This window comes from Mchenga conophoros, linkage group LG3 (genome assembly GCF_057382185.1).
Source record: "Mchenga conophoros isolate Kocher_MC1m ecotype Shallow Benthic linkage group LG3, M_conophoros_male_GT1.1, whole genome shotgun sequence".
Lineage (NCBI taxonomy): Eukaryota > Metazoa > Chordata > Actinopteri > Cichliformes > Cichlidae > Mchenga > Mchenga conophoros.
Window position 1 is genome coordinate 71052390 of NC_140528.1, and position 26033 is coordinate 71078422.

A 26033-nucleotide genomic window follows, 5' to 3' on the forward strand; every position below is an offset into this window, starting at 1 on the left:
AAACACTTGGAGAAATGAGGTGGCACTGATTGGCTTTCACCATGAAGCCGCTGCAGGAGGTGTCAAGTTTGGATTAAGTATAGAAACCTCGTTATAGCTTTGACAAAGGATTGCAGAATAAAGAGAAACGAACAAGGTTAGGCTTAGTTAGGTGAACATGCATTAGTCTGCAATTTTGCATTACTAGATGCACTATTAAACTTACCCTGTGACACCGCTCATTGGAAATAATTCCCCTAACTCTAACAGCACTGTGAAAATGATATATCAAACCTAACAACAATACTGTGCGAATGCACGAGGAATTATACGTACATAGAGTCAGTGCTACTGAATGTGTTAGAAATCCAGTTATGCTATAACAGCACAATTATTTGAGACTAATGGATTAATGGATAGTTTTATTTGTTCTTACGAGGAATCTAGGATGTTAGTGATATTCAGTGACTTGCGAAATAACAGTAATGCAAAGTGAGTGGGTCCATAGTTAACTTTTCCCAGTTTTGAGATGAGTAATTGAAGGAAGAATCCATTAAGGGTGGTAAACACAAATTCATTACCTGGTGAGAGGTTGCAAGACGGTGCCTGCTATTGCTAGGCGAAACTGGTAAAATGGTGCTGCACTGAAAACCTCTTTGTGATTGCTTTAGCTGCTAGCAGATATCCGTGGTCGCCTGTAGTTTGTATTGTAGATGGTTAATGGTCTGCAAACACTTACCAAATATGATACTATGTGGTTATAAAAAGTGGAAGGCAAGCTTTCTTCAAAAGTAAAAGTTGTGTCTCAGGCAACTGCAGCAATCTGCAAGTGACCAAACCAAAAGTCATAAGGAGGTTTTTGGTGCAACACGCTCTTTGTGGCTAATCTCAAACAGTGACAGCCAGCAACAACTCACCAAACCATCAGGGAATACACGCCGCTTCTGTAGCGTAAGCTAGTTGACTGGGATGTCCATTAACAAACACCTGTCAGCTACAAAGCAATGTGCTACAAGCAGATCACTTCCAACTTGGATGGGGCTTTACTCTTCACTCTTAACCAAGCTTAGTACTGATAGCTTAGCATAACTAAGTAGGGTACCTTGTTAACCTTAGCAGATATGTTAGCTAAACCACTGAAAATAGCAACTTCAATAAGTCCTCATAGCATGTAGCAGCTCATGTTTGACATTGCCTTTTAATGCAAAACACCAGAATAAGACTGCTGAGGTTAAACGTAGGAGGAACTGATGTAGGGTAACAGTCGGGAAACACAGCTTCAAATCTAGGCAAATAATTTACTTCGCAGAGTTCACAAAACTAGTCAAAGCTTATTATTGTCCAGGTTACATTTTTTGGCACCGCTAAGAAGCAGCATATAAAAACCACAGCTCTGAGAAATCCTGTAGTGAATTTGTGATATGAAAGCACATTGGCACACTAGGGACTGACGTGGCGGAACCAAAGGCTGCCGTATCGAGCCTGCTGAAGATTGTTTTCTTTTCTTTTCCTTTTTTCTTTTTTTAAATGTGTGTATCACTTGGTTGAGAGGAGCGGGGCAGACAGGGGCCACTGTGCTGAGACAACCGGTGATGTGATGCCATGAAAAAACCGCCACAACACGGCCATAAAGCAGACTAATGTGTCCAGAGTGGCTTAAAAAAAAAGCGAGGCAGACAGCAAAAACAGAGCAGAGACCCTTATCCATCATAGCATACAGGCAGCAAAACAACTTTACACCATCTGTGCAAAGAGCCTGCCCTGACACCAGGTAGCTGGAGCTTACGTCAAAAGCAATGACCGAAAATGCTATGTCACCCTACAGTGCAAATACAGAAACTTTCTGTGTGCGCATGAAACTTCTACAATCAAGTAATGAAATAATGCACCTAATGATGAATGAGACTAAAACATGTAAACACTAAAGCAAACTACGGCCTATTATTTTTGAGAAACCAGTGCACATTGACACAAGAGCATGTCTCAACAGGGGTGGGTGTCTTTTTACTATTTATATATACATATATATGAATTATGAGTTCATCTTTTGTGGCAAACATAATTACTGCGTGCAACACAAACACACACTAACAGTGTTGTAATCTCAGGCAGTAGCAGCAGAGGCCCTCATCTATCCTCTGGCGCCATGTGAACATGCAGTTTGATAACCATGGAGGAGCCCGAAGGGAGAACAGGAGGGGAGGTCTGATGTTAGGTACGTTTTGAGCCAGTGATATTTTTCAAGTTTACTTTTAGTCGTCCTGTTGGCTCATTGCTTAATGCAACTTAATAATTTATTACGTCTCTATTGCAAAATATCCTTTTATTCAATTTTCACCAGGCTTTTTTTTTCTCAACACAAATTAAGCATGCACCTTACAAGACAACTTGGCATGTAAGGTCTACTCAAGAAAGAAGTCATAACCCAATGCAGCCTCAGGTTATTATACAACATGATTCATTAGCATAAAGCTTTAGACATGTTGCAGGTTTTTTTAATGTATTGTGCTTTGTTTTGCTTGTGTGCTTATGCATAATCATAGAGCATGTGTTGGGGCAGGAGCTGCTACATGGCAGTGCAGCATACAGGACCGTATCTGATAAGACTGCCAACTCTGCACCGGTAATACCAACTTGTAGCCTGGTCACAAATGTTCCCTTGCAAAAACATGTTTTGATTATGATTAAATACATCCCAAACACACAGCTGTGTTATGTATGCAATCTCAGTTGTAGTTAACTGTTTGTTATTACGGCCGACTGTTGTCTTGGAACAGATCAGGCAGTGCTTTGAGCTTGGCACTAGCTTAATTGCATGCATGAGCATCAGTCTCAAAAGAGAATAACTGGCAATGCAATAAATTGGCTGTGTTCTCAAAAATACAGGCGTGTGCTAACAGGAAAAATCACACAAAAAAAGTTTGTGCTTTTGGCGTGATACTTGTTTATTTGCTCTTTTGTACTGTGTGTCTGCTCCTGATCGCACCAATTTCACCGTTTCCAAGCACTCGAACTCCTCCTTAAAAGACTATCTCATTATTTCACTGCAGCATATACAGCTATGGTAAAAAGAAAGTGCAGGCTAAACAACAACATGACATATTGCACTGTGACATTATTTATGTAGCAAAAACTAAGTCATAATGCAGAAGCAGTGTGTGAAAAGCGAAACACACCCCGTGATTCAATATCTTATAGAGCTAAGTTTAGCAGCAATAACTTGAAGCAATCATTTCCTGTGTGACGTTATCAGCCTCTCACACCATTGTGAAAGCACTTTGTTGTTTTGTAGCTGTGCTTCAGTTCATTGAGGTTTGAAGGCATTTGGGGAGGACCTTAAGAGGACTGTTGAGGTCTGGACTTTACTGGATCCCGCCCCCCCCCCTTTTCAGCCATTATGTTGTAGATTTGCTGCTGTGCCTACTTGCATGAAATGAGCCAATTTTCAGTCATAACATTACACTTTGGTATACAGAGAACTTCATGGTTGACTCAATGAATGCAAGGTTTGCAGGTATTAAATAAAAAATGATAATATGTCATGTTTTGGTGCATCGGATACCCCTGTGTAGGTGTTTTGCATTAATCATAACAATTAATGTCAGTCCAGGTTCAGCATTGCATGTGACCGATGTGCACTCAGGACGAAAAGTCCCAAAAATGGGCCGGTTAGGGTCAAGGTTAGGGGTTCGGATGTGATCGTGTTTAGGGTTATGCTAATGGGGTTGGGGTTAAGGTTTTGTGTGTTGGCGTTTCCACGTCGCAAAACTACGACATCACAACAACGTGACTGGTCACTTGCAATGTTGAACCTGGATGAACATCAGCTTTGATGATCCAGGAACAACACCAACGCACAGATATCAGATCATGCATCATATTTTATATCTTATCTGAGGTTGCATTTAGCTAATGTAATGATTAGATTACTTGTGATTATGTCCGTATGCACGACTACTGAAAGTAACAGATACAGTGAATTTGTCCTGCATTAAAGACATTTTATATCATATTTGAATAGAAATATTTTTCCACCTTGGCCCTAGTTACCTTTGCAACACCGTCATTCATCTCACCTGCAGACTAAGTGTTTTACCAGCAAAGAAAATCTTCACCTTTGTTATAGTCATAATTGTCCCAGAAGCTTTTACATTATCTGAAAGCAGCCATGCATTAGAGGATAAACAGACTGAAACACACATAACGCACACACAAAATGAATATTCATCTACGGCGTGTTGACACCAAGATAACACCGGGTCGGGCCTGTCAGATTGTCTCCTGGCCTTTTCCTGCGCAGACAACAGTTTTCTTCAGATAATGATGGAGACGCAGCAGAATACCTGTTTGATTTTAACCCCATCTGACACAACCTTTCAATGTAATGGGAGGTGCTTACCTCAGATTTCCGCACCCTTGGGTTGGGTGTTCGCAACCTTAAGTGCTTTTAATGAGGTTTTGAAATGTCAAAAGTGGAGGCAAGGCAAAGGGAACTGCTCGGAAACAGAGCCTTGAATACAAAGTACCACACAAAAGTTGCTCTTTAACCAGGGGTTCATTAAACCGAAGGAAACGGGTGGAAAAAGTCAACTCGAGACGACTCATACGAGACACAATCGAGCCGTCAGTGAAAAAGCATGTTTGGTCGGAAGCGAGCCGAGCACGCTCACGTGGAAACATTGTTTCCCTCCCGTAAAAAAACAAGCAGTGCTATTTCTGGGAGACTAATGGATATCTGGGTGATCTGAGTGCTCTTACTTGATGTTGTCCAGGCAACCAGAGTCTGGTTTCAAGATGGCTGTGTGATGGAACATCTTGTAGAGAGCGATGCCCAGAAAGATCACGTTGAGCTGGAAGAGAGAAACAGACGGATTTTTACGGGGGCAAGGAGAAGGGAAAGCGAGAGAGGCAGAGAAGAATGGGAACAAAGCCTGTGTGTTTCCTGTTACTGGTCCATTCATTTTAAATCAGGGCACTTTGTAGCACAAAGCTGGAACAGTGCGGCCAGACTCGGTTTCCCACTTTGCCAAACAGAGCGCAAAATCCTATGAAACCTCTATCGGACTAAACAGGGATCGGTGAGACGAGGCAGCTGCACAGTTGCACGGCGGAGCCTTTCATCTGACTTATTCACACTTGTCTCATCATATTCACACTTACAGGCAGCCATGGGGAATTACCGTCCTTTCCTCTTTGCATTTGGAAAAATAAATAAATGAAATTTGTGCAAACGAGAAAACTTTGAGCCTTTACGGCATCGCAAGCTGCGGCAGACTTCAATGGTTATTCTTACTTCCTGTTTTTCCTGTTTCTGTTCAAAAAGCAGACAAGTAAATAAAACTTAAAAAGAAAGTCAAGCACATCTCAGCGAGTTGAACTTTTGCTCCCGTGTTTGTCAAACACGCTGTGATTACAGAGGGAAATTAATTGGCGGTCTTATATCCGACTGCTCGATTTAAAAAAAAAAAAAACCCACATTAAGCAGATCGACTCTGGTCTGTCTCTTTATTCGCATTTTCTCTGTTGAGTCAGAACAATAATAAGAAAATGAGTCAGTTCTGGTCATGTGGGTTTGCTCAGAATGGCTCCCTCCAAATTACAGCAATTAGGTGGATTTCATTGGCGATTTGCAGGTAGCGTTCAAGCTGACGTAAGACGAGGAGAATTAAAAATTGCACCTTTGTCCAAACACTCGCCAAATTTTCAGGGGCAGAACTGGAAGCGAGCCGAGGCCTTCTCTCCAACGAGATGGATATTCTTGTTTGTAAATCGGAGAGAGAAAGGAGTGAGTCATGAGGCACGCAGAGATGCATTGTGAATGATTACGCCAAACTGGAGCGTGAAAGTGAATTATGCATGTTTGGATTTGACAGCCAGATCGCGGCTGGGCAGCGAGAGATGCGTTTCTCGGGAAATAATCCTATTGGACAAGCATATTGTGACTTCTTTTTTTTTTCTTTGTTGTTAAAGATATCTATAAGTTTTGTGCCAATGCCGGATATTTAGCGTCATGGCTGACTGGTGTTTTTGGAAAATTAGGAGCGCATCTCCTGGTGACAAAGCAGTATTTTAGTGCTCGGCATTAGTGTAAATACTGAGATGAATGCGGGTCTTACATCAGATTTGGATCAATAAATGAGCTGTTTTATTGGGAGAAAATGAGGCCCTGTCCTAGTTGGGAAAGGCACAAAAAGTGTGTGTGTGCTTGCATACCACATACTGTACGCATCTATGTCCGGGGCTGAGTGTGTGCCTGCGAGGAAGAGATGGTTGGGGAAAAAAAGGTAGTGGAGTAGGACTTGGAACGGGAACAAAATCAATCATAATCGCAGTGCGGATTACTCCAGCGCTGCATACTGAGCAGTTCGCTCTCTTTGTCCCTCTCCCTCTATCGCTCTGTATCTCACTTCCCCCACTCCCCCCCAAAATCGTCTCAGCCGGCGACTGCGGCAGGGTGACAAACTCCAATATATTCTCTACACCCCTCATTTGTTTTTCTGGACGGCTCCGTGCCCGGCGGTGGCATGTATGCTCAACCGGGCAGAGAGAAGAGGGCGATGGGAGCTAGGAAAAAAAAATTAAAAAGGGATCTCTGTGGACCATTTAAGCGACGACCCGCAGGCTAAGTAGGGTTAATGAGCAGAGGGGGGAGAGGTAAGGAGGGTTCGTGACGCTTACCATAATTATCAAGGTTGCTGGTCCTATGAAACTCCAAATGAAGTAGGTGTCCAGGCGAAGCCAGCAACTGAAAGAGACAGAAATAAGGTGAGCGGTGAGGGGGATTTGAAGTAAGAGAGAGGACGGGTGAATATGAGTTGAGTGGGCGGTTGGGGGGGATTTGAGGTTATAGCCCTATGCTCCTGCGCAGAGGATATACATCAAGTGGGAGTCTGAGAGTGACACAGAGGAATGGGTACTTCAAATCACAGATTGCCGCAAGTGGCCTAAAGAATTACGAGCACTGGAATTCGGAGGAAAGCGGAGCTTTCAGTGCCAGTGACAGCCATAACGACGTCCTTTCATTGCCAAAACATGTGCACAATTCAAAGTGAGAAAAGTCACGAGCACGTTATGGATAAACCCGCGAAGGAAGGTTGGAAACTACCAGAGTTTAGTTCTTTTCTTGTTCCACTCTGATTAAATCGCCATTAAGGATGATAATATATGGAGATTTAATTAGTTCTCAATTGAATCCTAACTGTATCACTCCAAAGGAATTGGATTGACCTTGACCCCGACAGACACGGCCGCACGCACGGTCCTGAAGCTCTCAACAAAGTGCCTTACGTGTTCGTGTTAAACCGCGGCGACTCCGTGCGGGACTGTTATAATTATGTCAATAATGAGATAAAGCTCTTTCCCGACCCCACGCTTCACATCAAAACATTGCGGGAAGTCAATCGTCCTCTCGGCTGAAGAGAACCGAACACTGAGCAGGAGCAGAAGGTGACAGCGCTCCTTAAAAATGGCAAAAGAAAAGATACAGGAAAAAAAAAAAAACATGATTCATGACCTGTGGTTGAATTATTAATCTTTTAATCTCCGCCGCAGCAGCAGATAGACGGCTCCATTTTTGGCCACTGCAAAATTACAGTCCATACAGCACTGTTGTCATTCGGGCTGACGGGGAGGGGAAAATGGAAGCGGCCGAGAATTCGTTTCAAATCCATTGAAGGTGGAGGTGAAAAATACACTTAAAAAAATGTTTTTTTGTTTTCTTATATGGAGCGAAGGCGACGTCAAAGTCCGTTTTTATTTTTTCATCCAAAAAACCCCCCAAAATTGAGCATCTACAGTATTTACAGCAGTGCCCACAGATTTAGCTGCCACTTTGTGTGCATTTCTTTTTTCTTCCTGTCTGAAAAAAATTAAATAAATATATCCGCAGACAATACTTTGAAACAAGAGAAAATACTGTATAACAAGTGACAGGACAAAAATCGACTGCTCCTTTGCTATTACCGGGACTTGATATGTCTCCCCTTCGCTCGTATCAATGGATGCGACGAGGCATCACAGAAAAACACATATGGACAGATAAAGCGGCGAGCAAACAAAAGCCTAACAACACACGGAGAACTCTGGCAGCTCATCAAAGCGCACGCTCTGAATGACTCTGTTATAAATTAAACTGAAGCTTCCATTGTTCCTTTCGCCTTCTTCTTCAGATCATAGAACGATTTAAAGACTCGGTAGGCGGCAGGAGCTGCAGGCTGTCATTTTGTTTTTGTTTTTTCCTTCCCTTTCCTCCTCTTACCTATCCTTCTCCACTTATGTCATGCTCGTGTTAGGCTTTCGGAGCAGTTTTATCTTCCCCTCCTGGTGTGCTAGTTTTTGCACTACTCCTACAGTAAGTGAGCAATAACAAACAAACACAAAAAAGTGCCGGTGCGCCATTTAAAAAAGAACCCATGTTCATGCCAACAGCCTGTTCTGTTGCCACGCCGTCCTTAGAGTCAAGGAGCCTTACTCTTATTCCCTGCAGCAGGGACAGTAAGCTAATGACCAAACAGGTGAAAAAAGGCATGTGAGATACGTAGGCTAAGAAGATGAGTCAAATCATCTCTTCGGTGTGAAGTTCTGCAGCACTTTTTGCCTCAAAGAGTGATCTGTAACTTTCTGGAGTCAACAGACCTCCCACCGCATCCAAATCACATGACCTACTTAAAATAAGCTTAACTAAAATAAGCAGCTGAGCTAAACTATGTACCAGTTCTGCATCCTAACAGTGCAGTTATGTAAGATTTGATAATGAAACCATTAAACCAGGGGTGTCAAACTCCAGGCCTCGAGGGCCGGTGTCCTGCAGGTTTTAGATGTGTCCTTGATCCAACACAGCTGATTTAAATGGCTAAATGACCTCCTCAACATGTCTTGAAGTTCTCCAGAAGTCTGATAATGAACTAGTGTGTTGACCCAGGGTGAGATCTAAAGCCTGCAGGACACCGGCCCTCAAGGCCCCTTGTGTTAAACTATTTCAAATAATACATATAAAAGCAAAGCTGCTCTGAATCAGACAGTGTTATGTGCTTTGGATCATCTCAACAGATATTTGGGTTTCAAATATTTGTTTTAATTTGATATTAAAGAGCACCGTTTGCTACCAGTTGGTTGGTGTTAAGCTTATTTTCAATTTGATGCCACAAATTTAGGCCAGCAGTATCGAGCTATCAAGAAACTAACTTTTCTATTTATTTATTTATTTTTAAAAAGGTACCTCATGAAGACGTGCAATTTTCTTTGTGAAAAAAAATACAGAAACACATGTAGGGGAGTTTACTTTGTGCCGTCGATGTTATGTAAGCTGCCAACGGACACCCTTCCTGATGCAACCCTCCCAATTATCTAGCCTTGGGATGGGAGTGGGAGTTGCGACTCTCTGATTTTCAGATTTAAATCGCTGATCTTTTGCATGCAAGACAAACGTATCATTTACTACACCACGGAGCTCCTCGTATGGTCCATGTGAAGTACATATAACAAAGTCTAAGCAAACCCTTCCACATCCAGTTCTAGGTAAGCTAGCCTCATGTACCTTTTTCACTGGCACCCTGACATTGTTAACAACACAACAACAAAAAAATAAGCTGAAATAATTAATAAAAAAGGCACTGGATTGGGCCATATTTGAGGCCAGATTAAGGCCCTTTAACCTTTTCTCTGCACGTTCAATGGGATGAAAACGATTAACCAACTACTGTATGTAGATTACTGAATTACTTTAGCTAAGCACTGAGTCTACCCCGTAAATTTCGAGGTGGTGTGATGTATTACTTTCATTAAACTGGAGAAATCACACAGACTCGTGTCCTTATTTGCTGACCATTAAAGCAGCCTCCCTGGACGAGATGAGGGTTAACGTCTTGCTCAAGGGCACATTTGGAGAGTAATTGCTCAAGAAGCTGGATGGAAACCCTACTCAGATCAGCTTTTCCTTTTCAATCTTGGACAGCTAGAATTCAAAAGCTAGCTTGACCTTCAGGCTGCTGTAGCGATTTTTTTTTTGTTGAGTTAATATGAATCGCTCGAGATCGCTTCATTCATCTGCGGCGCCTGGTTCACAGCAACTTGTTGGATATCTCGACTCAAACGACACCACCCACGATAACGCCACCGCGGTACCAAAAATCAATTTGCAGCAGGACCACGCGCCGTCCCCCACCTCCTGATCTTCGCCACGTGTCGCGCCTCGTCCCTTCCCCTCATCCTTCAATGGCTGCGTATAATTGTTCCACCGGTGGCAGGCTTTAATTATTCACATGATGCCAAGGCTCAGGCGGTGGCAGCTATCGCCTCATCCATCACTAAGAACTATTGCTCCGCCAATCTACAAATGCGCCGTCTACCAGTTGCTTATGTGTGGAAGCCTATGTGTGCGAGCCGTTTATGATAAACATCAGAGAAGCAAACTGCTGATGCTGGTCTTCATTATTTTCAGATCGGTTTGAGATTAACTGAGAGGAATGGAGAGTGATCCTCCGCTTGGCACCGCTTTATAGACCGTGCTGCATTTCAGAGAGAAGAGCCAGGGAACCGTATCTTCTGCAGCTCGTGAAGGAAAACACAAAACGGGAGTCTCCGTCACTCCTCATCATTTTGTTAATCTCCTCTCTCTCTGCCAGTCTCCATGTTCACACTCCCTCTCGCCTCCCCGCTGAACCTTTCTCGTCCTCTTTGGTAATTTCGCTTAAGACGCCAACTACAACAGCTCGCCGTTTGCTCGGCTGAACTTTCCCAGAGTTAGCATTTTTTCACTGTCAAAACAATGTCCATTCAGCAAAAAAAGGGGAAACGCACTCAGCTTAAGTAACAGCTGAAGGATGAGTGATAGCTATTGGAGTGTCATCTGTGAGATTATTAAAGCTCTTCAAACCAGCGCAAACACATACAAGGTGCTGGCAGTGTTTTTCATCACAGTCAGTCTCCTCATATAGGGCTTTCATCGTTTCTTCAGGTTAGCGTTAGCGCGGTATTGGATCCAACATGCAGCATGAACATGTGGAAATGTTCTATATTGTGGGTTTTCACCTAGAAAACGTTGGGGGAGTCACAACAGATACAATAATTCACAAAAAGGAACTGAAAAAAAAATGATGCATAGATAAAAAGAAATAAAAAAATATCCCAAGGCTTTGATCCCTGGTATAGAAAATTGGCTTTTGATAGAGGCTTCTTGATGGAAAAGCCATCAAGAAGATCAGAGGCCCTGATATAAGCATTTTGGCCAGCTTCTTCTTGTTCTTTTTCCTCTTTTGGAGCCACATATTTGGAAGAGAGGATGGAGTTAGCAGCAAAGGCTGCCAAGCTTGGTTAGCAAGCCATACCTGTTAATCAGTGCAAGTCAAAGACTTAAAATAACATTTCACTCACTTTTGGATGGGCTGTTAGTAGATTTAACCGTCCAGCAGGCTACATCTAAAAGGCTTAAAAAACCAACAACACCAGACCAACAGGGTCTAGTTGAATTATATAAGATGACCATATCTCCTTGTGTCTGTGCGGGGTTTCTCTGGGTGCCACTGCCTCCTCTCACAATGGCAATTTTGTTTATATAGGGCATTAAATTATATGTAAACTCATATAATGTAAACTATGTAAAAGCTTAACACAGAAGATAAACATAAAAACTACTGCATGAGAGCTACTGAGTGCAGGCCTGTGTGAGCAAGAAGGTCTGTATTTGAATCTTGGTAGAGGTGTAATTGATCTCAGGTCAGCAGCTTGTTTTAAAGAACAGGACCACTGATGACCTGAGAGGTCAAACAGCGAACTTCAAGAATGTGGTGGAGGGGCAGACAAGTCCAAATACATGCAGTTAGTGGGGTTTGGTTAACTGGTGATTCATATAGGTTTGATTTTGAGTTGTCTGCCTCTGTGTGTTAGCCCTGCGACAGAGTGGCAACCGGTCCGGGGCATTCCCCGCCTCTCGCCCTATGACAGCTGGGATAGGCTCCACTGGATTGGCTTGGATACGCGGGAGAAACAAGAGGAGGATAGATGGAAATACTCACTGCACATGATATACAGCCGTCATATTATGGAGGAAATTAGCTATAGAGCTCAAACCCATTTTGTCTACGATGTAAAATCAAGTGTTTCCCATGTCAAGTTCTGGATTTTATGGGTCGAGTAACTTTGGAAACGACACTTTTTGGCTTCATTTTTCAGCCCCGGAGGTTTTACGACTTGGAAAACACCCACATCTGTCATGCCTCTAGTGTAAAAATGAGTCTTTGTATTAAGAGCTGCAGTAGTTTTAAAGCTTAACATTAAATAAAATTGCAAAATACACTGATCTGGATGTGTAATGGGTTTTATTTTTATATTGATTTCATCCCCAGAAAGACCTGCAGAATATTGCCCTCTCTTAGAAGCTGCCCATATACAATAAATGATTAAATCCAAGCAAGAGTATTTTCCATTATGGTCTTAAAAAGATGTCAAAATATTATCTTTGTGGGAATTTCGTAAAGAAAGAAAATCCAATTCATCTGAAGAAATGTGGCAGTTTTGCTCACACGCTCGCTCCACATGTACTCACACTCGGTCGGTGCCGTAGCTGCGGTAGTCCACCGCAGCTGAAACGGCCACAATTAGCGCTGGGACCCCGTAGCCCACCAGATAGAAGTAGCGTCGCCGTGAGTGCTCGCTCTCAAACACCTCCACCAGCATGATGTAGAGCTGCACGCCCTCTAGGAACATCCACGTGAACGCTGCCAGGAAGAAGAAGTGGAGGAGGGCGGCGAAAACAGCACACGCAATCTGGGAAGGTTTAGTGGTGACAGAGAGAAAGAGAGAGCGGTAAATAGGGAATGGAAAAAACAAAACAAAAAAAACAGACAAGCTTCACTCGCTCTTGGCTGTTTTACCAATTTCCTGAAAGATTTAAATGTCACGCTGCAAGGCACAGCAACTGTGGCAAGGTGTGCCGGCAAACGAGCAGCGTTTTTTGACCTCTCCGTGCTCGTACCTTTCTAACAATTAGCATTGCTAAGCTTTGTTTGGCTGAAGTGACTGGATGTTTGCCTGTGTGACTGGCAGAGGAAACGCTGCAGCTACTGAGCCCATGTGCTCTTGTTTGCTGCAGCTGGCATGGATGAAAGAGAGATATGACGGAGTGAAGTCAGCAGTCCAAGAGCCATTTGAAGCAACGCTACGGCCAGGTACGAGCAGATAATGTGCTTCCAAACTTTCCGAGCTGACAAGAGAGCTGTCCGGACCAGATGTGGAAGGCATAGATTGTCATTCGCATGTATGCACACGCCTACGCGCTTCTTAACAATAATAAGATACAGTACTTACATAGACTCATCTAATCATTGGCACAGTTGACCATAACTAGTGTATTTTGTCACTGAAATGGATTCAATTAAATTACTAAAAGGTTGAGTGGACATTAATTGCGGTCCAGGAGAGCGATCTTACAGCTGAGCTGTGAATCGTGCCCATAAAATGTTATAGAAGCAGGGGGGGCTAAAAGCATTATCTTCAACTTCACAGGGAGTTGAGCTAAACTAGGAGGCTTATTTTAGTTCTGATAGCTTTAATGATATTTAAAGAGCAAAATATCAATCTGCTTTGATTGCTCGAGGCTAGAAAGTAAAGGCACTTCCTTTCTTTCTCTGCGAGACATCATCATTTTTCTGCACTTGTAACCCAGCCGTGAACTAGCATGGGAGGACGGGCTATTATGATAAAAACAATGACAATAAATAGATCAAATTATTACGAAGACTGTTTGCAATAATGTGCATTCCAGTGTCTGTGCCCCAGGAACGCAAAGCTAACTGTGTACTCTGGCTCATTAGCAAGTAGAAATGCCGTGATTGCGAGAAGCTGTGGGAGGAAATTAAAAAAAATCCCTCTGCCAACCTGTACACGTGTAATGACTCTGCATTTGTCTCCCGTATGAGTGTCGAGAACACACGCACACTTGAAGATGACTGTACAGTGACAGCAAGCCTCCACCTGCTACCCCAGCTGAGCTCTTGAGGAAAGTAATGCCATCCAAACTACAGTTATTATACTAGGAGGAGGTTTAGTGCATTGAACAGCTTAATCCAGATTAGTCTGAAGTGTTTGCAAATTGAAAAACTGCAACAGGAGGCTGGTTGTGGGGGTGAATGGATGAATTCACGCTGGCGAATGCATATAATATAACAGCGATCGAGATATGAGAATGTGACAGCGAGTTGGCAGGTGTTGCTGTGCGAGTATGTGAGTGCACTTTCAAGTATGTGTTTGCTTCGGCACAACCATAGGTGGGAGCATTTGTTGAATAAGAAGCATCCGATTCTTTTATTTCGCTGTTTCGTCTCACCGAGCCCGGCAGAGGCTGAAGAGTCCGCGGCCACTGACACTCGCTGGGAAGCAGCACTCACAGCACCACAGGACGCCAAAGGTTATATTTTCTCAAAACATTTTAGGCTCTTAAAACTGGGAAGAAGACAGTGGACGTACCTCACAGGCGATTCATCGAGGCAATTTAAATGCATCGCTCCGGTTTTACAATAAAAAGAGTGGCTTTTAGCTGTTTGAATCACTTCTACCTGAATGCCTCCATGGACTAGGAGATGGCAGACACATTCGCATCAGGCAGGTTTTCCACTTTTAAAGGTACGTCTATCGGCAAAACCGATATACTGAGGAAACTGGTTTCAGTGTTTGAGGAATTAGATGACCTTTTGTTCATAAGAAATTCTGGGAACAACAACACCAACAGTCATCTCAGCGTGATTTATACTATAAGGCAAATACTCCAGAGAAAGCACTTGGTGAGAGGTGGGGAGGAAGAACTTCCTTTAACAGGAAGAGACATCTAAGAGAACAAGAATGAGGGAAGAGCAGGCATTTGATGTTGCACCTCAGTGCTCATAAGACCCTTATGAAAAAGGACACCGAGGGAACAGTTTACCCTGCCCGGGATAGGGTCACCGGGGCCCCGCCCTGGAGCCAGGCCCGGGGAGGGTGCCCGAGGGCGAGCGTCTGGTGGCCGGGCCTTAGTCCATGGGGCCCGGCCGGGCACAGCCCGAAGAGGAGACATGGGCCCATCCTCCCGCAGGCCCACCACCCGCAGGAGGCGCCATAGGGGTCGGGTGCATTGTGTGTCGGGTGGCGGCCAGGAGCGGAGGCCCTGGCGGACTGACCCCCGGCTGCCAAGACTGGCAATAGGGACATGGAATGTCACCTCTCTGGTGGGGAAGGAGCCTGAGTTAGTGCGTGAGGTTGAGAGGTACCGGCTAGATATAGTCGGGCTCACCTCTACACATGGCTTGGGCTCTGGAACCAGTCTCCTGGAGAGGGGCTGGACTCTGTCTCAGTCTGGAGTTGCCCCTGGTGAGAGGCGGCGGGCTGGGGTGGGTATCCTAATATCCCCTCGGCTTGCTGCCGGCAGCGAGACCTGGAGGGGCGTGATTGGGAGGAACGGCCTCCCTGATCTGAACCCGAGCGGTGCTCTGTTATTGGACTTCTGTGCTAACCACAGCTTGGCCATAACGAACACCCTGTTCGAACATAAGAGTGTCCATAAGTGCACGTGGCACCAGGACGCTCTAGGCCGTAGGTCGATGATCGATTTTGTAATCGTATCAGCAGACCTGCGACCATATGTTCTGGACACTCGGGTAAAGAGAGGGGCTGAGCTGTCAACTGATCACCACCTGGTGGTGAGTTGGATCAGGTGGCGGGGGAGGACGCTGGACAGACCTGGTGCACCTAAACGCGTAGTGAGGGTGTGCTGGGAACGTCTAGCAGAGGCCCCAGTCCGCGAGATCTTCAACGCACACCTCCGGCAGAGCTTCAACAGCATTCCGAGGGAGACCGGGGACATTGAGTCCGAATGGACCATGTTCAGCGTCTCCATTGCCGAAGCTGCTGCATTGAGCTGCGGCCGCAAGGTGGTGGGTGCCTGCCGTGGTGGTAATCCCCGAACCAAATGGTGGACACCAGAGGTGAAGGGAGCCACCAGGCTGAAGAAGGAGTCCTATCGGGCTTGGTTAGCCTGTGGGACTCCGGAGGCAGCCGACAGGTATCGACAGGCCAAGCGGAATGCGGCTCGGGCAGTGGCTGAAGCAAAAACTCGGGTGTGGGAGGAGTTCGGAGAGGCCATGGAAAAAGACTTTCGGACTGCCTCGAAGAGATTCTGGCAAACCGTCAGACGTCTCAGGAGGGGAAAGCGGTGCTCTACCTGCACTGTGTATAGTGCTGGCGGAGCGCTGCTGACGTCGACTGAGAAAATTGTCAGGCGGTGGAAGGAATACTTCAAGGACCTCCTTAATCCCACTGACACGTCTTCCGAGGAGGAAGCAGAGTCTGGGGATGAGGGGAATGACCCGCCAATTTCCGGGGGCGAGGTCACTGAGGCAGTTAAACAACTCCTTGGTGGCAGAGCCCCTGGTGTTGATGAGGTCCGCCCCGAGTTCCTGAAGGCTCTGGACATTGTAGGGCTGTCCTGGTTGACACGCCTCTGCAATGTTGCGTGGAGATCAGGGGCAGTACCTGTGGACTGGCAGACCGGGGTGGTGGTCCCCATCTTTAAGAAAGGGGACCGGAGGGTGTGTTCCAACTACAGGGGGATCACACTCCTCAGCCTCCCTGGGAAAGTCTATGCCAGGGTGCTGGAAAGGAGAGTTCGTCCGTTAGTCGAACCTCGGATACAGGAGGAACAATGCGGTTTTCGTCCTGGTCGCGGAACACTGGACCAGCTCTTTATCCTCTCCAGGATACTTGAGGGTGCATGGGAGTTTGCCCAACCAGTCTACATGTGTTTTGTGGACTTGGAGAAGGCATTCGACCGTGTCCCTCGGGGTGTCCTGTGGGAGGTGTTGCGGGAATATGGGGTGTCTGGCCCATTGCTACGGGCCATTCGATCCCTATACAACAGTTGCAAGAGCTTGGTTCGCATTGCCGGCAATAAGTCGGACTCGTTCCCGGTGGGTGATGGGCTTCGCCAGGGCTGCCCTTTGTCTCCGGTTCTGTTCATAATTTTTATGGACAGGATTTCTAGGCGCAGCCAAGTGGCAGAGGGCTTTCGCTTTGGTGGCCTCAGAATCTCATCTCTGATTTTTGCAGATGATGTGGTTCTGTTGGCTTCATCGGGTGAAGGCCTCCAGCTCGCACTGGAACGGTTCGCAGCCGAGTGTGAAGCAGCGGGAATGAGGATCAGCACCTCCAAATCTGAGGTCATGGTTCTCAGCCGGAAAAGGGTGGAGTGCCCACTCCGGGTCGGGGATGAGTTCCTGCCCCAAGTGGAGGAGTTCAAGTATCTCGGGGTCTTGTTCGCGAGTGATGGGAGAAGGGAGCCGGAGATCGACAGACGGATTGGGGCTGCAGCTGCAGTAATGCGGACGTTGCACCGGTCCGTCGTGGTGAAGAGGGAGCTGAGTGTAAAAGCGAAGCTCTCAATTTACCGGTCGATCTACGTCCCTACCCTCACCTATGGCCACGAGCTGTGGGTAGTGACCGAAAGAACGAGATCGCGGATACAAGCGGCAGAAATGAGCTTCCTCCGAAGGGTGGCTGGCCTCTCCCTTAGAGATAGGGTGAGAAGTTCGGCCATCCGGGAGGGGCTCAGAGTAGAGCAGCTGCTGCTCCACATCGAAAGGAGCCAGCTGAGGTGGTTCGGGCATCTGACAAGGATGCCCCCTGGGCGCCTCCGGGAGGAGGCCCCGGGGCAGACCCAGGACACGCTGGAGAGATTATATCTCTCGGCTGGCCTGGGAACGCCTTGGTATTCCCCCGGACAAGCTGGAGGAGGTGGCTGGGGAGAGGGAGGTCTGGGCCTCTTTGCTTAGGCTGCTGCCCCCGCGACCCGACCCCGGACAAAGCGGATGACGATGGATGGATGGATGGACCTCAGTGCTTCAGTGATAATGTGAAGTATCAGTCGTAAGAGTTCATGTCCGCAGAAACACACTGGCTTTGAGCCACCCTTCATTTCTTTATATTTTACAAGGAAAATGGGAAGTGACTTACTGAAACATACATGGAAATAGAATATACAAGGCAAAAGCAGAGTCTATAACTCTATAAAGCCTGAAAGTCAATATCTGGTATGGCTCACCTTTATTCTTCAACAGAGAAGGAAAACTATTAGTCAGTTAGGTCAAAGCTCTTCTGTTGTCTGTCCAAATGATCCCACACTGCTTCAATAATGTTGAGGTCCAAGCTATGGGGAGGCCAATCCATGACTGATAGATATATCAGTCATAGTTCCAGAGATAGTTCCAGTTTCTATCCAGGTATGTTTTTCCTGCATTGGCTGTGTTTTTAGGATCAGTTCCAGATGATCCCAAAATTTTGGGATGCTTTCCAGATAGCATTTTAAGTTGCAGATGGATTTCTACATTCATAATTCTATTAGTTTTTTTAGAAGATGCCTAACAACACCGACGGAAATCATAACAGAGCCTACATCTTGTTTCACACATGCCTATCTATGATACAAAACCGCTCCTGAAATCCTCAGGAGGGTCGGATGCATCTCTCAGGCCCTCTTCATCAACTGTTCATCAACTTTTTTTAGGCCTGCCTTCTTATTTTGGCCTTATCAAGTGGTGGAAAAACTTTTAAATACCCTCAGAAAGTCAGGCGAAATATTGTTCAGAAATGAGGGGTGGCTCAAGACCTTTGCAGAGTACTGTTGCTACCTGTGCTTGGCTATTAATAAAGCTTGTCGCTTACAGTGTGAACACTGGAAATTTGAACAGAATGATAATTATGTACAAGATGAATAAAATCCTCCCACCATCACACCGAATTCAACATCATTGCTCACTTATTACACAAAACATAACTATCGATTATTAACATTTTGAAACATCTTATATTGATCATTGATGTGTCCTAGCTTGATCTGCATTCTAACTGCGAGCACACAACAAAGAAATAAAGCAACGTTGTGATAATCTTACCGGCTGGTCACCCCGATTTATCCCCACCAGAAAGAGGGACTCGGCAATGAACAGACTGATGCACAGGTTTTTATGGATGGTGTTGCGATCGCTCTGGAGGCCACGGAAGAAGCAGAAGGTGAAAAGGCTGATGAGCAGGCAGACCAGCGACAGGAGGATGCCAACCCAAGTAATGACGTCTAGAAGCATTTCGTGAACAGGGTTGGTGTTCTGCAACAAAAGTGATGAGAGAAACCGATAAAACCAAGGCCAGTCCACTGTTGGTCATGTCATCAAAGAAAAAAAACAACACAAAACAAAGAAATTTTGAGTTATTTTTCATCTTCTCAAGAAGCATTTTGATGTTTGCCAAGACCGCTTCTTTTATATCGATATAGATTTTACTGGTAAAGGCAAGACAAAAAAAATCTGTGGTGAAAACAACAACAATAACCGTGAATACCAGCGACAATCCTGAAGCTTTTATTTTCATTATTGTTTCGTGGGGTAAAGTGCATTCACTCCACCAGCCAATAAACCACTACCCACAAGCCACAGGTGGCAGAAATGAATCATGAATTAGTCAGTGTGAATCAATTTAAAATGCCCCCCCCCCGTTGTTTCATTTTGGTCGGGCAACAAAGTGAAACAAAGTGAGCCGCGCAAAGGGCCACAGGTGTCGTAGACCAGCACAACAGGAATTCAATCAAACCACTACATGGTCAATGACTTTCACTGTTGCTTTTAGATAATTTGCCCTTTTCACAAAGTAATTTGCCACCACAGCCAGTTTTGGGCACTAAAAAGCCGTTTGCTGACAGTAAATTCAGGCTTTAGCGGTAGAGATAAGAATCAACAGTTATTCTCCTGTAGTCACGAAAGGGAATTTACATCAGCCCATAAAAGGCAAGTGCACATAAGGGATGATTGGACAGGAGTAGGAAAAGGCAAAGTCGACTAAAACAGCAGAATCTGCAGGATGGTTGAGTTATTTGATCTCAGTTAGAACGAACCAAAAACCCAAACAAACCGGTGATGCCTCAAACACTTCTCAATAACGTCCCAACCGTTACACTTATTTAATTTATTTCCACATAGAGTCGGCTGTAACACCTGACACACTGAAACATTTAGCTGAAAGTTAGCTAAACGTAATGGACAAATGGCTAAAACAGCTAACGGTAGAGGAACATTATCTTCTTTCATTCCAAACTCTGTTCACTGGCATTTCATTTCAATTATAACCATCTACTAAGAGTGAAAGCTAAATAATGTACCATTCAAAATCCCATTAAACAGACTCAATTGAAACATAATGGTCAGTGCTAATAAAAGCATGCTAACAAGGCCGATGGGCCTTGGAGCAATGTTGTGAGCCGTGGCTCCGAAGATACAGCATCTAACAAAGCCTGCATGAGTGATTTCCAGTGCAATCCCATCTGGAATCAGGAGAAGGAAAATGCCATTATTCTGATAACTCCGCTACCAGCGAGGAGAAGCAGACTTTCCAAAAACAGACACCATCTATATGTAAAGCGTGTGGTTCAGAGAGCAACATCTTGATTTAATAACTAAACATAATTACTGCATCAAAACATAACGATCAGCTACTGTGGCTTCTATATTTCCCGAAGGGATTGTCCTCTTTCTCGGGACTGCCGGGCATTGATTCAAAAATAAATAGAGGAGGGGGGAGGGGATAAAGTGCAAGTTTGAAAGGTGGGCTGTTAATTTAAAAGAAATCTGCCAACCTCACAGCCGGCTGTCGCTCCTGACGGGGGTCAAAAAAATGTCTGGGTGGAACTTTTGAGTCTTGACTTAAAGATTACGTCTGAATGCTAATGAAGATCAAACAGGCATTATTTTAAATGTCACTTACATTTAAGTGCAGACGGTAAATTTGCATTGATGGGCTGTTAACAAGACCACAGCTAAAAACTAAGCCAACTGTGCAAGCACTGACATTGTATATAACCACCTAGCTGTCTGTTATCAAAGGCTGTGCATGCATACATTGGCCTGCAGCAACTAAACATACGACTTTGAGCTACAGCGCAGCAAGTAAATATTTGCATACACTGAGCAATCACCCTACAAGAGGCATATGCCTAATACGTCACTCAGATGAGTCTCAAAATCAAACTTTTCGAGCACGGTCAGCAGAAGAGTTCGAGCCAGGATGGGGGTGACAGACCAACTTCTGAGTCAGGTAAGGCTGAGGAAGCTTAGGTGATGCAGAATCACAAAGAAGCCTTGTTTAGTAGCAGCTCAGCTAATACTAGCAGAGAGGGGAACAGATGCTGATCATTAACAGGCTCTGGTACAATAACAGCCGCAGTGCTCCTTGAGTCTGGAGAGAGCGCTCTTTTGATTTTCCTGCCTGATGAGCCGTTGTGTATATGTTGGAGGGGTGGATTGGGGGAGGAGTGGGGCTGGCAAGATGTTGTATACAGGAGATGTGTATGTGTGAAACTAAGGCTGATTTCCTTATACTTTAGAAGGACGCTTATGCAGAAGGTGTCAACAGATGCCGATGTTTGCGCTTGCATGCTCTGCGGTGTGCGGTGCGTTAGTCTTGTTTTCAGCCCGACGTGCGACAGAGCCGTCGATGCAGTGGGTGGTACCGGCCATGGTGCATTGCGAGAGGACCCCGAGGTCTCCCGGGCTAGCTGGCTGTGCAGCGACTGCAGCCTCTATCCATCACAATCTCACCTTCAATTGAAGAGGGGCCCGGTCAGAGAGAAAGAAACAGCAAAGGAAGAAGAAGAGAGAAAAAGAGACAAAGCTATAGAAACCGAGAGTAGGAGCAGGGAATGTATCTACACCTGGGTGATGGATTTACTGCGGGATGATTTCTTTGTTCTGGGAGGTGGATGATGACTGAGACGTCGCCAAACACAAAGTCTCTGCTGAAAAGTTCCTTTTACTGCAGGTGGAGGGGGGGTCTGCCCAGGCAGGGTGGCAAATGATGTGATCTACAGTGCCTCTGCGCCTAGCCTTACAACAACAAGCCGGCTTGATGGGACTCCATGTAAGGGTCTCTAAAGTGGGCAGACGTAATTTACTCTGAAATTTACTCACTGCGGCGCAAGGGCGGCCCGGTCGGACGGCGTCCATGTTACTTAGCAGGGCGACGCACATTTGTGCACATTCGATTTGTCCTCCAATGTTTTTCTGCCCCACATTTTTCTTTTATGTCTTAAACACACACGCTTTTTTCATTCCAGACAGACGCCCGGGTGCGCACAACACAAAATAAGGTTTGTGGGAGCTCTAGCAGTGTTACACGAAAGGGCACACACAACAATGCATCGGTAATAATGGCCGAGCCGTCTTAACTTGACGTCACATCACATGCGCTTAATTATGATGACATAATTAAGCGCCGAGTCCCTCACATTTTTTACCCTCTGTGTTTTTATACACCGCTTTGTATTTAATCATTAGTTATTCTTCTCTGACTCTTTTCCACAGTGTGTCATGAGTCCTGTCTCCCTCCCCTCACCCCTAAACTAGTCGTGGCAGATAGCTGCCCCGCCCTGAGCTGGTTTTTCTGGAGGTTTCTACCTGTTAAAATTGAGTTCTTCCTTCCCACTGTTGCCAAGTGCTTGCTCAAAGGGTTTGCTTCATTTTTAGTTTTCTCTCTGTGTTATTGCAGGCGCTTTACCTCACAATATAAAGTGCCCGGAAGGGACTGTGGTTGTGATTTTACGCTATATAAATAAAACTGAATTGAATCCTGTGTCAGAAGCCGGAAACCAGCCTCTGAAATGATGTGGAGGAGGTAAGGAGCAGTGACAAGAGCAGAGTGTCAATCCTTCATACCTCAAATAACCGCTCTTACTGTGGGGCCACGAAGCCAATCCAATTAAAATGCATAAATCTCCCCATATGCCTCCAGAGCTGGGCTCTGACTCATGAAACGCAGTCAGGCAGGGCAGACAGTTGCGCTATGGGGTAGTGGCCCCACTGCGGGGAGTCATGTGACAAGTTCACCTACGGTATGACCAAGGATTTATGATCTGCACGGGGATGAGAAACAGTTTCGGAGAGGGCACATGAATCAGGGCTCTCGGCAAATTCGTCACATTTAAAAGGGCCGGGAGAGAGAGAGAGAGAGGGGGAGAGAGATTCCGGCTCGCGTAGCGGGAGTTGACATTCAGCACATGCACCGAATGTCACACTGTGTTCTAGGCTACAATAACTATGATATAACGTCCAAGCGTGACTTTGAGTTGCTATGGAAGTTAACATGGTTTCTCTTCTCTCCATCTGCGCCTTAAACATATAAATAGATTTATTTTGAACCACTGCTCTCTTGTACAGTGCTGTACCATACTTCCTTTGTTGCTCCATAAAATACACGGCGAACCTTGGCTGCATCATCATAGTTGCTGTCTGATGGTGTAAGCATGGAGATGTTCTATAATGACAGTGATGAATGTTGCCTAAATATCACCCTCTCCATCATCCAGTGGGATGTGTCACTGATTTATACTTACTGGTCTGTTGGGAATAGTGACACTTACTACTATCTCAATGGCTCACACGGGCTTATCTTAGCACATACATTTACTACGCAAATAATGGCCTACAGGTGTATATTCTTTGAGCTGGGGTGTTTAAGCCTATATTAAAAAACTTCTGACTTTGCATTTACCAGAGGTGGGACCAAGTCATTGTTTTGCAAGTCTCAAGTAAGTCTCAAGTCTTTATCCTCAAGTCTCAAGTCAAGTCTCAAGTAATGTCAGGCAAGTCAGAGTCGAGTCTCAAGTCACTGGTGTAAAAGTCCGAGTCAAGTCACAAGTCTGAAACTTTGAATTTCAAGTCCTTTCGAGTCTTTAAAAAAAAAAAACGAAAAAAGAATGTTGCAGTTATGCTAAATGTAAATATTAGACCATGTAATTTTTTAATCTGTGTTTTTCTCAACACATGACAAAATAGTGAACTTAGAAAATATACACAAATTGTGAAATTGCACCTCTTTAAAATGCAGCTCAATTAAACCTAGCTCCAAGAATAATTTTCACCGACAGTTCTGAGATAAGCTGCATGTTATTCTTGGATGCGGTTGTAGGACCAGCTTTAAAATCGCATGACAAAAATATCATACACATTAAAAAAAACTGTATCACCAACGTAGCCTGGACAACATTTGCTAGTTAGATGAAGTCAGCTATCTCATCTTAGCATATTTATATGCATATTTATAATCATACGGTTCTTGGAGTGAGTGCATACACTCATGAAATTTAGTAACTTCAGGTCACTGCAACAAGCCCAGGTACAGTTTACCGACGGATGGGTGCAGGACCTTGAAACGCACCGTGTAGAAAGTAAAGACCATCGTACGTATCATAAGTTTACCAGTCTCACAAATCGTCGTCATAAATACACATTCGTTAACCGTTTATTAATAGGACCTTTGAGCTCAACGGTAATTAATTAGCAGTGGAAATAATTTCTGGTAGCATCACAGAAATGTAGCAGTGACAATAATATTGTATGCTGTAATCGTACTGGGCAATTAGTGATACAAAAAACCTGTTTTATCCTGTGAATAAAAGTATATGTTTTTGTCAATGTACCATAATAACAGAAGCGAAACGCAATATTGTGTCAGGACAATTCACTATTTATGCACAATAAATAAAGGAGCATAGCGCGACAATTTCTGTTCAGCGCCAGACTTGCTTGTAACCTATATCACTAATTATGTTAACTACAACAGCAGACTGACCTTTGTGTAAATGCTTGGAGCAGACTAACCTGTGAGCTGGAGTGTTCTGGGACGTTATATTTGATCTTTGAATGGCTGCAATCCAGGCCATCCGTCGCGTCTTTGTTACTTTGGAAACATGGCTCGAACAATTTCTCTTCAACGACGTAATCCGATAACAACCGATCTCTTTACCCGTCGGCTTCCCGTGGCTGTCATGCGACCGGCTATTGCAGTTAATAATACAACAGCTTCTTGACATTTTTGTGTTTCTTTTTATCGCTGTGTAACTGATTTTAATTGAAAGCCTGCGTGCGCTAGTACCGCTTGCCACGAGTTCCCAGAATCCTTTGCGGTTCTACCCGTGAATGACGTCACATTTTCAATCTCTATATAATATGCATGTTAAATTTTATATTTGGGGTAAAATATCAAGTCTTTTCAAGTAAACCGGTTCAAGTCCAATTCAAGTCCCAAGTCATTGGTGTAAAAGTCCAAGTCAAGTCACAAGTCTTACAACATTTTTTCAAGTCAAGTCTAAAGTCATAAAATTAATGACTCGAGTCTGACTCGAGTCCAAGTCATGTGACTCGAGTCCACACCTCTGGCATTTACCACTAGCAAGCAGATGGTTACATATTAGCATAGAGAGTATGGGGGATGAGCGTTAAATTTACCCTTAAGCAGAAGTTAATGTGATTGTTCCTGATTGACGGAGACAAATGCAGTCATATGGCAGGAAAAACACTGAACACGGACCAAACTTCAGTCGAGAGAACACCTGAGACCAGGGGTGTCAAACTCCAGGTCTCGGGGGCCGGTGTCCTGCAGGTTTTAGATCTCACCCTGGGTCAACACACCTGAATCAAATGATTAGTTCATTACCAGGCCTCCGGAGAACTTCAAGACATGTTGAGGGGGCAGTTTAGCTATTTAAATCAGCTGTGTTGGATCGAGGACGTATCTAAAACCTGCCTGGAGTTCGACACCGCCGGTCTCGGGTGTTCTGTAGACTGAAGTTTGGTCGACGTTTAGGGTTTTTCCTGCCATATGACTGCATTTATCTCTGGCCATCAGGAACTTCTGAGACGATCCATCCAGACAGTCTCAGATAGTCTCCATCCAGAACGCCTGAGACGATCCATCCAGAGCACAAGGTTAGTCATTAATCTGCTGCTGCATGGTTTAGATAACTCACGATTGAAATCTTAATTAGCCTCAGAGTGACTCTTTTCTTAAGCATTTAAATATTTGGTGTCTGGTAAACTTTGAGCCCATTGGTTGCAGTTACGTCTTAAGGTTTTAAAAACTGAGCTTAAAGATGTGTAGCACATGGACAGGGCTAATAAAAAGTCAGTTTTCAGGGGCTTGTTTATACTAACTAAAATAAGATACAGAGCATTACAACACATTAAAGAGCTAACAGCCTTGATGAACGCAGCAGG

At 44.8% G+C, this 26033-nt stretch overlaps 1 protein-coding gene across 12 annotated transcripts in view; it reads right to left on the minus strand.

Annotated features, from left to right (window-relative positions):
• The window catches only part of LOC146580351 (adhesion G protein-coupled receptor L3), a 265146-nt gene that overhangs the window by 23017 nt on the left and 216096 nt on the right, over nt 1-26033 (minus strand). For all 12 annotated transcript variants that reach the window (XM_085267042.1, XM_085267034.1, XM_085267033.1 and 9 more), the window contains 4 exons: nt 18891-19100; nt 12521-12741; nt 6658-6724; nt 4738-4829 (listed from right to left, as the gene is read on the minus strand). In XM_085267042.1, the coding sequence (XP_085123168.1) occupies nt 4738-4829; nt 6658-6724; nt 12521-12741; nt 18891-19100 (590 nt within the window). The remainder of the gene's footprint in view (nt 1-4737; nt 4830-6657; nt 6725-12520; nt 12742-18890; nt 19101-26033) is intronic.